Source organism: Haliotis cracherodii, unplaced genomic scaffold (genome assembly GCF_022045235.1).
Source record: "Haliotis cracherodii isolate W230 unplaced genomic scaffold, xgHalCrac1.p SCAF_46, whole genome shotgun sequence".
Classification (NCBI taxonomy): domain Eukaryota; kingdom Metazoa; phylum Mollusca; class Gastropoda; order Lepetellida; family Haliotidae; genus Haliotis; species Haliotis cracherodii.
In genome coordinates, this window is record NW_027266304.1 from 339,404 (window position 1) to 355,171 (window position 15,768).

The 15,768-nt window shown below is 46.8% G+C and overlaps 1 protein-coding gene across 2 annotated transcripts in view; it reads left to right on the forward strand.

The window, feature by feature from the left end:
* The window catches only part of LOC139441855 (DNA repair protein XRCC1-like), a 66,036-nt gene extending 50,475 nt beyond the window's left edge, over nt 1-15,561 (forward strand). For both annotated transcript variants that reach the window (XM_071222596.1, XM_071222597.1), the window contains 4 exons: nt 3,458-3,515; nt 7,113-7,376; nt 12,754-12,829; nt 14,748-15,561. In XM_071222596.1, the coding sequence (XP_071078697.1) occupies nt 3,458-3,515; nt 7,113-7,376; nt 12,754-12,829; nt 14,748-14,858 (509 nt within the window). In that variant the 3' untranslated portion in view covers nt 14,859-15,561. The remainder of the gene's footprint in view (nt 1-3,457; nt 3,516-7,112; nt 7,377-12,753; nt 12,830-14,747) is intronic.
* Nucleotides 15,562-15,768: the final 207 nt, after the last annotated feature.

The following is a 15,768-nucleotide window of genomic DNA, read 5'->3' on the forward strand; positions in this document are numbered from 1 at the left end:
TTGGCTGAACTATCCAAATATAAAATAGAATTAGAAAAAATTAATGAAGAAGTAACAAGAGGAATACATATTAGAAATAGGATAAAATGGTATGATGAAGGTGAAAAACCAACAAGCTACTTTTGTACTTTGGAATCTAGAAATTATACAAGTAAACTCATAAACACTTTGATTGATAATAAAGGGGAAGAAATTACTGACGGGGACTTAATAATAAATGAACAAAGAAAATTTTATGAGAAGCTTTACTCATTACCAATAGAAAATGATAGTGAAAATGCTGAGACACTCAAAAATGTAAAAACACCTAGTCTAAATGAAGACTTAAGGGTTAATTTAGAAGAAAAAATCACTTTAGATGAAATATCAAAGGCAGTAAAACAAATGAAAAATAACAAAAGCCCAGGAGTAGATGGCTTTCCAATAGAATTCTTTAAGTTTTTTTGGAAAGACTTAAAAATATGGGTTTTTAGATACATAAACGAAACTTTTGAAAATAAGGAAATGACATATACAATGAAAAGGGGAGTCATTACGTGTCTACCCAAGGGAAACAAAGACAGAAGATTTCTAAAAAACTGGCGTCCAATATCATTGCTGAATGCACTTTATAAAATAATTAGTACATGTATTGCAAATAGAATGAAAACAACTTTAGATCACCTAATTCATGATAATCAAACTGGCTTTATTCCTGGAAGATGTATTAGCGAAAACACTAGACTTTTGTATGACATTATGTTTGAATGTAAAAGACTAAATAGACCAGGAATGTTGCTGCTGATTGATTTTGAGAAAGCGTTTGACACAATATCAAGACAGTTTATTTCCAGGGCATTAGAAAAGTATGGTTTTGGGCCTTATATGATAAAATGGATACACCTACTAACTAATAATGTATCCTCTTGTGTAATACAAAACGGTCATATGTCTTCTTTCTTTATAAATGAAAGAGGTTGCAGACAAGGAGACCCAATATCACCATATCTTTTTCTTTTTGCTGTGGAAATCTTAGGCTGTATGATAAGAGACAATAAAAACATTATAGGAATTGTATTGAATGAGAAAGAGTACAAATTAGGTCAGTATGCAGACGACACACAATTATTCTTAAACGGAGAGGCTGACTGCCTGTATGCAGCAATAAATATACTTGATTGTTTCTTTAAAATGTCTGGACTTAAAATAAATATTGATAAAACAAAAGCCATATGGATTGGGTTGAAAGCAGGGAGCTCAACAAATATTTGTGAAGACTTAAAGTTAGACTGGCATGTAGGCAATTTTGAAGTGTTGGGAATTATTCTCAACCCCCATTTGCAAGATCTATTGGTTATCAATACCCGAAAAAGACTTGAAACAATAAATAGGTTATTGGCAAACTGGAGAAGAAGAAACTTGACTCTTATAGGTAAAATTACTGTTATCAAGTCATTGGCTCTCGCAACTCTTGTCCATATTTTTATGGCACTGCCAAACCCCCCAGAAGATTTTATTACAAATTTAAATAAAATTTTGTTTAGTTTTTTTATGGAATAATAAACCAGATAAAATTAAAAGGCAAAATCTGAAAAATAATTATGCTGATGGTGGGCTTAGAATGGTGGACATTAAAATATTTATAGAATCACTAAAATTATCTACTTTAAGAAAGTATTTAAAAAAGAGTACATGTGATAATCCCTCAGTTTTTTCTTTCACTGATATGATAAATTTAGGAGTCAATGCTGATAAATATTTATGTGTGAAAAACCCTTTTTGGAGAGATGTTTTAAATGTTTGGGGAAATTACGGCAGAAAATTTACAACAAATTCAGAAAGGATCTCCGAAATTCTATCACAGCCCCTATGGCTAAATCACCAATGTAAACATGAAAACTACATAATTAAAAATTGGTTTAAAAAGGGTATAGTGACAATTAAGGACTTATGTAATGAGAATGGATTTTTGCCATTTGAAATATTAAAAGTACGTTATGATATACAGGGTACAATATTAGATTATAATAAGGTTAAACTTAGTATACCTAAAGAATGGAGAGACACTGTCAATCACTATATCAAAATACCAATATATGACTTAAATTTTAGTCCACAATTGAGGGATATATTTATATCCGTTCAAGGATCTAGGTACTTTTATGATAGACTAATTACAATAACAAAACCACCCTTAGTAAATGGAAAATGGCAATCTCTTTTTGATAATGATATTCAAAGGAAAGAAGTTTATTCAAATTTCAGAAAATGTACTAAAGATACTAAATTGATTGACTTTCAGTTTAAGTTTATCCACAGAATAATTTACACCAAAAAGGAATTATTAAGAATAAAACTAGTTGATAATGATATTTGCTCCTTTTGTGACTTAAATGGCGAAAAACCTTATACATGTATATTGGGAATGTGAATATGTTAAACACTTTTGGAGCAAACTGGAAACCTTTTTAAACCTTGACACAAATACTAGGATCTCACTTACCAAATACTCAGTTATTTTTGGATTCGACAAAAATAAACTTTTACTTAATCATATTATAATATCCAGTAAAAGATATATATATATATCAAGTATTAAGGGTGAGAAACCAATTTTTGATAATTTTAGGAAAATACTAAAAGAGACAGCGATGATTGAAAAATTCATTGCCACCAAAAACAATGGTCTATTACAATTTGAACGACAATGGGGAAAAATCCTACACAAATTAATATAATAATCATGCCTTGTACAATAAGGCTATAGATCAGCTATGCCTCAAATAGCAATACTACCATAATTGTTTTAGTTATATCTGACTATCGATACAACTTTTCACCCTCTTCTTGAGGCATATCATGTGTGTGTGTGTGTGTGTGTGTGCGTGCGTGCGTGCGTGCGTGCGTGCGTGCGTGCGTGCGTGCGTGCGTGCGTGCGTGCGCGCGCGCGCGCGTGTTTCAATTATGCATGCTATATTTATATCACAAGAAATGTACATCTATGTAACGTATTGTCACTACAATTGACTAAACCTACTGTGTAACCTCTGAACCTGATGTACAACTCTTCGAAAGGAATAAAAATGTCAAAAAAAAAAAAAAAAGGTATGTGTCTGTGTTCTGTGTACAGATGTAGGTATGTGTCTGTGTACAGACATAGCTATGTGTCTGTGTTCTGTGTACAGACGTAGGTATGTGTCTGTGTTCTGTGTACAGACGTAGGTATGTGTCTGTGTACAGATGTAGGTCTGTGTTCTGTGTACAGACATAGGTATGTGTCTGTGTTCTGTGTACAGACATAGGTCTGTGTCTGTGTACAGATGTAGGTATGTGTCTGTTGTGTTTGTTGCAATGTTGATATTTGGGTATGTGTAACAAGATGTCTACTGACAACTGCTACACTGCTCAGTGAGAGCTGCTAGAGTATGAAGACGTTGGGAAGCACTTGATGATTACAACAATGTTGTTATCTTTACAGACGACATGTATGGAGGAGACACCGACTCAGGCGAGGACACAGACGATGAAATACGGAGGTACGTACCTGTCTGATTGTACAATACAGCAAGGCAATGATATGATGTGATACATTGGCCAGGATACGATGTGATACATAGGCCAGGATGCGATGTGATACATAGGCCAGGATACGATATGATACATAGGTCATGATATGATATGATACATTGGCCAGGATACAATATGATACATAGGCCACGATGCAATATGATACATAGGCCAGGATGCGATGTCATACATAGGTCATGATATGATATGATACATAGGCCAGGATACGATGTGATACATAGGCCAGGATACGATGTGATACATTGGCCAGGATGCGATGTGATACATAGGCCAGGATACGATGTGATACATTGGCCAGGATACGATATGATACATAGGCCAGGATGCGATGTGATACATAGGCCAGGATGCGATGTGATACATAGGCCATGATACGACAGATACATAGGCCATGATACGACAGATACATAGGCCAGGATACGACAGATACATAGGCCATGATACGACAGATACATAGGCCAGGATACGATGTGATACATAGGCCAGGATGCGATGTGATACATAGGCCAGGATGCGATGTGATACATAGGCCAGGATGCGATGTGATACATAGGCCAGGATACGACAGATACATAGGCCATGATACGACAGATACATAAGCCAGGATACGATATGATACATAGGCCATGATATGATATGATACATAGGCCAGGATACGATGTGATACATAGGCCAGGATACGATATGATACATAGGCCAGGATACGATGTGATACATAGGCCAGGATGCGATGTGATACATAGGCCAGGATGCGATATGATACATAGGTCATGATATGATATGATACATAGGTCATGATATGATATGATACATAGGCCAGGATACGATATGATACATAGGCCAGGATACGATGTGATACATAGGCCAGGATGCGATGTGATACATAGGCCAGGATGCGATATGATACATAGGCCAGGATACGATGTGATACATAGGCAAGGATGCGATGTGATACATAGGCCAGGATGCGATGTGATACATAGGCCAGGATGCGATATGATACATAGGTCATGATACGATGTGATACATAGGCCAGGATGCGATATGATACATAGGTCATGATACGATGTGATACATTGGCCAGGATACGATGTGATACATAGGCCAGGATGCGATGTGATACATAGGCCAGGATACGATATGATACATAGGCCAGGATGCGATATGATACATAGGCCAGGATACGATGTGATACATAGGCCAGGATACGATATGATACATAGGCCAGGATGCGATATGATACATTGGCCATGATGCGATGTGATACATAGGTCATGATACGATATGATACATAGGCCAGGATGCGATGTGATACATAGGCCAGGATGCGATGTCATACATAGGTCATGATACGATATGATACATAGGCCAGGATGCGATGTGATACATAGGTCATGATGCGATGTGATACATAGGCCAGGATGCGATGTGATACATAGGCCAGGATGTGATGTCATACATAGGTCATGATACGATATAATACATAGGCCAGGATGCGATGTGATACATAGGCCAGGATACGACAGATACATAGGCCATGATACGACAGATACATAGGCCAGGATACGTCAGATACATAGGCCAGGATACGACAGATACATAGGTCATGATACGATGTCATACATAGGCCAGGATGCGATGTGATACATAGGCCAGGATGCGATGTGATACATAGGTCATGATACGATGTGATACATAGGCCAGGATGCGATGTGATACATAGGCCAGGATACGATGTCATACATAGGCCAGGATGCGATGTGATACATAGGCCAGGATGCGATGTGATACATAGGTCATGATACGATATGATACATAGGCCAGGATACGATGTGATACATAGGCCAGGATGCGATGTGATACATAGGCCAGGATGCGATGTCATACATAGGCCAGGATACGATGTGATACATAGGCCAGGATGCGATGTGATACATAGGTCATGATATGATATGATACATAGGCCAGGATACGATGTGATACATAGGCCAGGATGCGATATGATACATAGGCCAGGATGCGATGTGATACATAGGCCAGGATGCGATGTCATACATAGGTCATGATATAGAAAGGTCATGACAAGATATGATATATTGGCCATGATATGATATGAAACATTGGCCACGATACGATAGGATACATAGGTCATGATATAGAAAGGCCATGATAAGATATGATACATCAGCCATGATACAATATTATAGATAGGCCATGATAGGATATGTGATACATAGGCCACGATAGGATATCATACGTTGGTCATGATACATAGGCCATGATACGATGTGATACATTAGCCATGATACGATATGATACATAGGCCATGATACGACAGATACATAGGCCATGATACAATATGATACATTGGCCAGGATACGATGTGATACATAGGCCATGATACGATATGATACATAGGCCATGATACGATATGATATATAGGCCATGATACGATATGATACATAGGTCATGATACGATATGATACATAGGCCACGATACAATATGATACATAGGTCATGATACGATATGATACATAGGCCATGATACGATATGATACATAGGCCATGATATGATATGATACATAGGCCATGATACGATATGATACATAGGCCATGATACGATATGATACATAGGTCATGATATGATATGATACATTGGCCATGATATGATATGATACATTGGCCACGATGCAATATGATACATAGGCCATGATATGATATGATACATAGGCCTGATACGATATGATACATAGGCCATGATACGATATGATACATAGGCCATGATATGTTATGATACATAGGCCATGATACGATATGATACATAGGCCACGATGCAATATGATACATAGGCCATGATATGATATGAAACATAGGCCATGATATGATATGAAACATAGGCCATGATAAGATATGATACATAGGCCAAGATATGATATGATACATTGGCCATGATATGATATGATACATTGGCCATGATATGATATGATACATTGGCCATGATATGATACATAGGACATGATATGATACATTCGCCGTGATATGATATGATACATAGGCCATGATATGATATGATACATAGGCCATGATATGATATGATACAAAGGTCATGATACAATATTATAGATAGGCTATGATACGACATGATACATAGGCCATGATACGATACATAGGCCACGATACGATATGATACACAGGACATGATACGACATATGATACATAGGCCATTATATGATATGATACGTAGGTCATGATACAATGTGTATCATGATTCACAAGCATATTCAGATTAAATTGCGTTGAAACCTCTTGACTGTAAATATTTCAGAGCAGGATCTAAAGGAAATCTGTCTGTAGACATTGTTCGTAGCGACTATTTTAGTGAACTGGAAATGCTTATTACAATACATTTTGCGATATATGATTGACAGTTACTGTCTGTTCAGACAGTGGTCTCTGAATATGTGGATGTAGAGGCACAGTGTCTGAATATGTGGATGTAGAGGCAAAGTGTCTGTGTTACACTTGACTGTTGACTCCGTGATCAGGGCCAAGGAGAAGGTAGCGAGACACGAGGCTGCTGTTGCCAAGTCTCCGGGGAGGAAGTATGATGTTGACCCCTACTGGGGCTCCACAGATGAAGATGATGACACGCCATCAGGAACTGTTGCCAGGGACGATGGTGATGACAGTGCAGACTCAGGATTGCCTGACCTCCCGGACTTCTTGTCAGACAAACACTTCTTCCTGTACGGAGAGATACCCGCCCCCGAGAGACGGCTCCTTGGCCGCTACATCGCTGCATATGACGGGTAAGGATGGGGAGTGGGATGGGGAGCGGGAGGGACATGGGATGGGGAGGGACATTGGAAGGAGGGGGATGTGGGAGGGACGTGGGAGGGGGAAGGACATGGGAGAGGGAGGGACATGGGATGGGGAGTGGGAGGGACATGGGATGGGGAGCGGGAGGGACATGGGATGGGGAGCGGGAGGGACATTGGATGGGGAGCAGGAGGGACATGGGATGGGGAGCGGGAGGGACATGGGATGGGGAGCGGGAGGGACATGGGATGGGGAGCGGGAGGGACATGGGATGGGGAGCGGGAGGGACATTGGATGGGGAACGGGAGGGACATGGGATGGGGAACGGGAGGGACATGGGATGGGGAGCGGGAGGGACTTGGGATGGGGAGCGGGAGGGACATGGGATGGGGAGGGGGAGGGACATGGGATGGGGAGGGGGAGGGACATGGGATGGGAGGGGGAGGGACAAGGGATGGGGAGGGACATGGGATGGGGAGGGACATGGGATGTGAGTGGGAGGGACATGGGATGGGGAGGGACGTGGGATGGGAGGGGGAGGGACATGGGATTGGAGGGGGAGGGACATGGGATTGGAAGGGGAGGGACATGGGATTGGAAGGGGAGGGACATGGGATTGGAGGGGGAGGGACATGGGATTGGAGTGGGAGGGACATGGGATTGGAGTGGGAGGGACATGGGATTGGAAGGGGAGGGACATGGGATGGGGAGGGACATGGGATTGGAGTGGGAGGGACATGGGATTGGAGTGGGAGGGACATGGGATTGGAGTGGGAGGGACATGGGATTGGAAGCGGAGGGACATGGGATTGGAAGCGGAGGGACATGGGATTGGAGTGGGAGGGACATGGGATTGGAGGGGGAGGGACATGGGATTGGAGTGGGAGGGACATGGGATTGGAGGGGGAGGGACATGGGATTGGAGGGGGAGGGACATGGGATTGGAAGCGGAGGGACATGGGATTGGAAGGGGAGGGACATGGGATTGGAGGGGGAGGGACATGGGATTGGAGGGGGAGGGACATGGGATTGGAGGGGGAGGGACATGGGATTGGAGGGGGAGGGACATGGGATTGGAGTGGGAGGGACATGGGATTGGAAGGGGAGGGACATGGGATGGGGAGGGACATGGGATTGGAGTGGGAGGGACATGGGATTGGAAGGGGAGGGACATGGGATGGGGAGGGACATGGGATTGGAGTGGGAGGGACATGGGATTGGAAGGGGAGGGACATGGGATGGGGAGGGACATGGGATTGGAAGGGGAGGGACATGGGATTGGAGGGGGAGGGACATGGGATTGGAGGGGGAGGGACATGGGATGGGAGTGGGAGGGACATGGGATGGGGAGGGACATGGGATTGGAAGCGGAGGGACATGGGATTGGAAGGGGAGGGACATGGGATTGGAGGGGGAGGGACATGGGATGGGAGTGGGAGGGACATGGGATTGGAGGGGGAGGGACATGGGATTGGAGGGGGAGGGACATGGGATTGGAGGGGGAGGGACATGGGATTGGAGGGACATGGGATGGGGAGGGACATGGGATTGGAGGGGGAGGGACATGGGATTGGAAGGGGAGGGACATGGGATTGGAGGGGGAGGGACATGGGATGGGAGTGGGAGGGACATGGGATTGGAGTGGGAGGGACATGGGATTGGAGGGGGAGGGACATGGGATTGGAGGGGGAGGGACATGGGATTGGAGGGGGAGGGACATGGGATTGGAGGGGGAGGGACATGGGATTGGAAGGGGAGGGACATGGGATTGGAGTGGGAGGGACATGGGATGGGGAGGGGGAGGGACATGGGATGGGGAGGGGGAGGGACATGGGATGGGGAGGGGGAGGGACATGGGATGGGGAGGGGGAGGGACATGGTATTGGAAGGGGAGGGACATGGGATTGGAGGGGGAGGGACATGGGATTGGAGTGGGAGGGACATGGGATGGGGAGGGGGAGGGACATGGGATGGGAGGGGGAGGGACATGGGATGGGAGGGGGAGGGACATGGGATTGGAGGGGGAGGGACATGGGATTGGAGGGGGAGGGACATGGGATTGGAGTGGGAGGGACATGGGATTGGAGTGGGAGGGACATGGGATTGGAGGGGGAGGGACATGGGATTGGAGGGGGAGGGACATGGGATTGGAGGGACATGGGATGGGGAGGGACATGGGATTGGAGGGGGAGGGACATGGGATGTGAGTGGGAGGGACATGGGATTGGAGTGGGAGGGACATGGGATTGGAAGGGGAGGGACATGGGATTGGAGGGGGAGGGACATGGGATGGGAGTGGGAGGGACATGGGATTGGAGGGGGAGGGACATGGGATTGGAGGGGGAGGGACATGGGATTGGAGTGGGAGGGACATGGGATTGGAGGGACATGGGATGGGGAGGGACATGGGATTGGAGGGGGAGGGACATGGGATGTGAGTGGGAGGGACATGGGATTGGAGTGGGAGGGACATGGGATTGGAAGGGGAGGGACATGGGATTGGAGGGGGAGGGACATGGGATGGGAGTGGGAGGGACATGGGATTGGAGGGGGAGGGACATGGGATTGGAAGGGGAGGGACATGGGATTGGAGTGGGAGGGACATGGGATGGGGAGGGGGAGGGACATGGGATGGGGAGGGGGAGGGACATGGGATGGGGAGGGGGAGGGACATGGTATTGGAAGGGGAGGGACATGGTATTGGAAGGGGAGGGACATGGGATTGGAGGGGGAGGGACATGGGATTGGAGTGGGAGGGACATGGGATGGGGAGGGGGAGGGACATGGGATGGGAGGGGGAGGGACATGGGATGGGAAGGGGAGGGACATGGGATGGGAGGGGGAGGGACATGGGATGGGAGGGGGAGGGACATGGGATGGGAGTGGGAGGGACATGGGATGGGAGTGGGAGGGACATGGGATTGGAGTGGGAGGGACATGGGATTGGAGTGGGAGGGACATGGGATTGGAAGGGGAGGGACATGGGATTGGAAGGGGAGGGACATGGGATTGGAGGGGGAGGGACATGGGATTGGAGTGGGAGGGACATGGGATTGGAGGGGGAGGGACATGGGATTGGAAGGGGAGGGACATGGGATGGGGAGGGACATGGGATTGGAGGGGGAGGGACATGGGATTGGAAGGGGAGGGACATGGGATTGGAGTGGGAGGGACATGGGATTGGAGTGGGAGGGACATGGGATTGGAGTGGGAGGGACATGGGATTGGAGGGGGAGGGACATGGGATTGGAGTGGGAGGGACATGGGATTGGAGTGGGAGGGACATGGTATTGGAGGGGGAGGGACATGGGATTGGAGGGGGAGGGACATGGGATTGGAGGGGGAGGGACATGGGATTGGAGGGGGAGGGACATGGGATTGGAGGGGGAGGGACATGGGATTGGAGGGGGAGGGACATGGGATTGGAGTGGGAGGGACATGGGATTGGAGTGGGAGGGACATGGTATTGGAGTGGGAGGGACATGGTATTGGAGGGGGAGGGACATGGGATTGGAAGGGGAGGGACATGGGATTGGAGTGGGAGGGACATGGGATTGGAGTGGGAGGGACATGGGATTGGAAGGGGAGGGACATGGGATGGGGAGGGACATGGGATTGGAGGGGGAGGGACATGGGATTGGAGGGGGAGGGACATGGGATGGGAGTGGGAGGGACATGGGATTGGAGTGGGAGGGACATGGGATTGGAGGGGGAGGGACATGGGATTGGAGGGGGAGGGACATGGGATTGGAGGGGGAGGGACATGGGATTGGAGGGGGAGGGACATGGGATTGGAGTGGGAGGGACATGGGATTGGAGTGGGAGGGACATGGTATTGGAGGGGGAGGGACATGGGATTGGAGGGGGAGGGACATGGGATTGGAGGGGGAGGGACATGGGATTGGAGGGGGAGGGACATGGGATTGGAGGGGGAGGGACATGGGATTGGAGGGGGAGGGACATGGGATTGGAGTGGGAGGGACATGGGATTGGAGTGGGAGGGACATGGTATTGGAGTGGGAGGGACATGGTATTGGAGGGGGAGGGACATGGGATTGGAAGGGGAGGGACATGGGATTGGAGTGGGAGGGACATGGGATTGGAGTGGGAGGGACATGGGATTGGAAGGGGAGGGACATGGGATGGGGAGGGACATGGGATTGGAGGGGGAGGGACATGGGATTGGAGGGGGAGGGACATGGGATGGGAGTGGGAGGGACATGGGATTGGAGTGGGAGGGACATGGGATTGGAGGGGGAGGGACATGGGATTGGAGGGGGAGGGACATGGGATTGGAGGGGGAGGGACATGGGATTGGAGGGGGAGGGACATGGGATTGGAGGGGGAGGGACATGGGATTGGAGTGGGAGGGACATGGGATTGGAGGGGGAGGGACATGGGATTGGAGTGGGAGGGACATGGGATTGGAGGGGGAGGGACGTGGGATGGGAGTGGGAGGGACATGGGATTGGAGGGGGAGGGACATGGGATTGGAGGGGGAGGGACATGGGATTGGAGTGGGAGGGACATGGGATTGGAGGGGGAGGGACGTGGGATGGGAGTGGGAGGGACATGGGATTGGAGGGGGAGGGACATGGGATTGGAAGGGGAGGGACATGGGATTGGAGTGGGAGGGACATGGGATTGGAAGGGGAGGGACATGGGATGGGGAGGGACATGGGATTGGAGGGGGAGGGACATGGGATTGGAGGGGGAGGGACATGGGATTGGAAGGGGAGGGACATGGGATTGGAGTGGGTGGGACATGGGATTGGAGTGGGAGGGACATGGGATTGGAGTGGGAGGGACATGGGATTGGAGGGGGAGGGACATGGGATTGGAGTGGGAGGGACATGGGATTGGAGGGGGAGGGACATCGGATGGGGAGGGACATGGGATTGGAGTGGGAGGGACATGGGATTGGAGTGGGAGGGACATGGTATTGGAGGGGGAGGGACATGGGATTGGAGGGGGAGGGACATGGGATTGGAGTGGGAGGGACATGGGATTGGAGGGGGAGGGACATGGGATTGGAGGGGGAGGGACATGGGATTGGAGTGGGAGGGACATGGTATTGGAGGGGGAGGGACATGGGATGGGGAGGGACATGGGATTGGAGTGGGAGGGACATGGGATTGGAGTGGGAGGGACATGGGATTGGAGTGGGAGGGACATGGGATTGGAGGGGGAGGGACATGGGATTGGAGGGGGAGGGACATGGGATTGGAAGGGGAGGGACATGGGATTGGAGGGGGAGGGACATGGGAAGGAAAGTAGGAGGGACATGGGATGGGAGGGACTTGGCCACAATGTGTTACTTGGTTGTAAGTCTGTTTTACCAAGTCTGACTTGTCACATTGTTTTCAGATGTCTTGAGGAATACATGTCGGACACAGTCAAGTACGTGGTCACCGCCGCTAAGTGGGATGACAATTTTAATGAGGTGAGGAACCTGCTCTGGGTGATTAGGCCTGAGATTTGTACTGTATATTGCCTGATACTAGGTGATTAGGTCTCAGGTAGGTACTGTATGTTTCCTGATACTGGGTGATTAGGTCTCAGATGGTACTGTATGTTGTCTGATACTGGGTGATTATGTCTCAGATGGGTACTGTATGTTGTCTGATACTGGGTGATTAGGTCTCAGATGGTACTGTATGTTGTCTGATACTGGGTGATTAGGTCTCAGATGGGTACTGTATGTTGCCTGATACTGTTTGATTAGGTCTCAGATGGTACTGTATGTTGTCTGATACTGGGTGATTAGGTCTGAGATGGGTACTGTATGTTGTCTGATACTGGGTGATTAGGTCTGAGATGGGTACTGTATGTTGTCTGATACTGGGTGATTAGGTCTCAGACAGGTACTGTATGTTGTCTGATACTGGGTGATTAGGTCTGAGATGGGTACTGTATGTTGTCTGATACTGGGTGATTAGGTCTCAGATAGGTACTGTATGTTGTCTGATACTGGGTGATTAGGTCTCAGATAGGTACTGTATGTTGCCTTATACTGGGTTTTTAGGTCTCAGATGGGTACTGTATGTTGTCTGATACTGGGTGATTAGGTCTCAGATGGTACTGTATGTTGTCTGATACTGGGTGATTAGGTCTGAGATGGTACTGTATGTTGTCTGATACTGGGTGATTAGGTCTCAGATGGTACTGTATGTTGTCTGATACTGGGTGATTAGGTCTGAGATGGTACTGTATGTTTCCTGATACTGGGTGATTAGGTCTCAGATTGTACTGTATGTTTCCTGATAATGGGTGATTAGGTCTGACATGTGTTCTGTATGTTGCCTGATATTGGGTGATTAGGTCTCAGAAGGGTACTGTATGTTTCCTGATACTGGGTGATTAGGTCTCAGATGGTACTGTATGTTTCCTGATAATGGGTGATTAGGTCTGACATGGGTTCTGTATGTTCCCGATATTGGGTGATTAGGTCTCAGAAGGGTACTGTATGTTTCCTGATACTGGGTGATTAGGTCTCAGATGGTACTGTATGTTGTCTGATACTGGGTGATTAGGTCTGAGATGGGTACTGTATGTTTCCTGATACTGGGTGATTAAGTCTGAAATGGGTACTGTATGTTGCCTGATACTGTGTGATTAGGTCTCAGATGGTACTGTATGTTGCCTGATATTGGGTGATTAGGTCTCAGAAGGGTACTGTATGTTTCCTGATACTGGGTGATTAGGTCTTAGATGGTACTGTATGTTGTCTGATACTGGGTGATAAAATCTCAGATGTGTACTGTATATTGCCTCTGTAATGGGTGATTAGGTCTGAGATGGTACTGCATGTTGTATGATACTAGGTGATTAGGCCTGAGATGGGTACTGTATGTTGCCTTATACTGGGTGATTAGGTCTCAGATGGGTACTGTATGTTGCTCTGATACTGGGTGATTAGGTCTCAGATGGGTACTGTATATTGCCTGATACTGTGTGATTAGGTTTGAGATGGGTACTGTATGTTGCCTGAAACTGGGTGATTAGGTCTGAGATGGGTACTGTATATTGCCTGATACTGGGTGATTAGGTCTGAGATGGTACTGTATGTTGCCTGATACTGGGTGATTAGGTCTCAGATGGTACTGTATGTTGCCTGATACTGGGTGATTAGGTCTCAGATGGTACTGTATATTGCCTGATACTGGGTGATTAGGTCTGAGATGGGTACTCTATGTTGCCTGATACTGGGTGATTAGGTCTCAGATGGTACTGTATGTTTTCTGATACTGGGTGATTAGGTCTGAGATGGGTACTCTATGTTGCCTGATACTGGGTGATTAGGTCTCAGATGGGTACTGTATGTTGCCTGAAACTGGGTGATTTGGTGTTCTCTGTTCCAGGCTCTCAGTGACAACCCGAATCTGGTCTTTGTGAAGCCGCAGTGGCTTCATATGTGTCATGACAAGGGTAAACTGATGCCCTACCAGCCCTACATTGTCGTACCTACGTGATTTCCTACCAGCCCCTACATCGTCGTACCTACGTGATTTCCTACCAGCCCTACATTGTCGTACCTACGTGATTTCCTACCAGCCCTACATCGTCGTACCTACGTGATACCCTACCAGCCCTACATCGTCGTACCTACGTGATACCCTACCCACCTGTGAGGCATTGCTACATTGTCTTAACTAAATGAATCACCTCTACATTGTCTCAACTAAATGAATCATCGCTACATTGTCGTAACTAAATGTTATTGCTACATTGTCGTAACTAAATGTGTCATCGCTACATTGTCGTAACTAAATGAATCATCGCTACATTGTCGTAACTAAATGAGTCATCGCTACATTGTCGTAACTAAATGAGTCAGCGCTACATTGTCGTAACTAAATGTGTCATCGCTACATTGTCTTAACTAAATGTGTCATCGCTACATTGTCGTAACTAAATGAGTCGTCGCTACATTGTCGTAACTAAATGTGTCATCGCTACATTGTCGTAACTAAATGTGCCATCACTACATTGTCGTAACTAAATGTGTCATCGCTACATTGTCGTAACTAAATGAGTCATCGCTACATTGTCAGTGTTCGCGGTAGGTTTTTGTACAGTGCGTGCAGAAATGAAACAATAAATTTTCAATTGAAATATTTCGCGTGTGAAGTTTTTATTTCAATAAAATCAGTACAGCTAATAATTATGACCAAGCTTTAACTTACGGGTGAGTTTGAATATAATGAACGTTCAATCATTGATAAGATAAATATGACTGTTGTTAGCACATGCCCATGTGTGGAAGTTTTCTTCCGTCGCTCTGTTTATGATCGTTTGTATTACCGACTATTACTTGTAAGCTGGGCTCTTATTGGAAGAATGTTGTTACCCTGTCTGGCGCTCGGCATTAAGGGGCTAAAA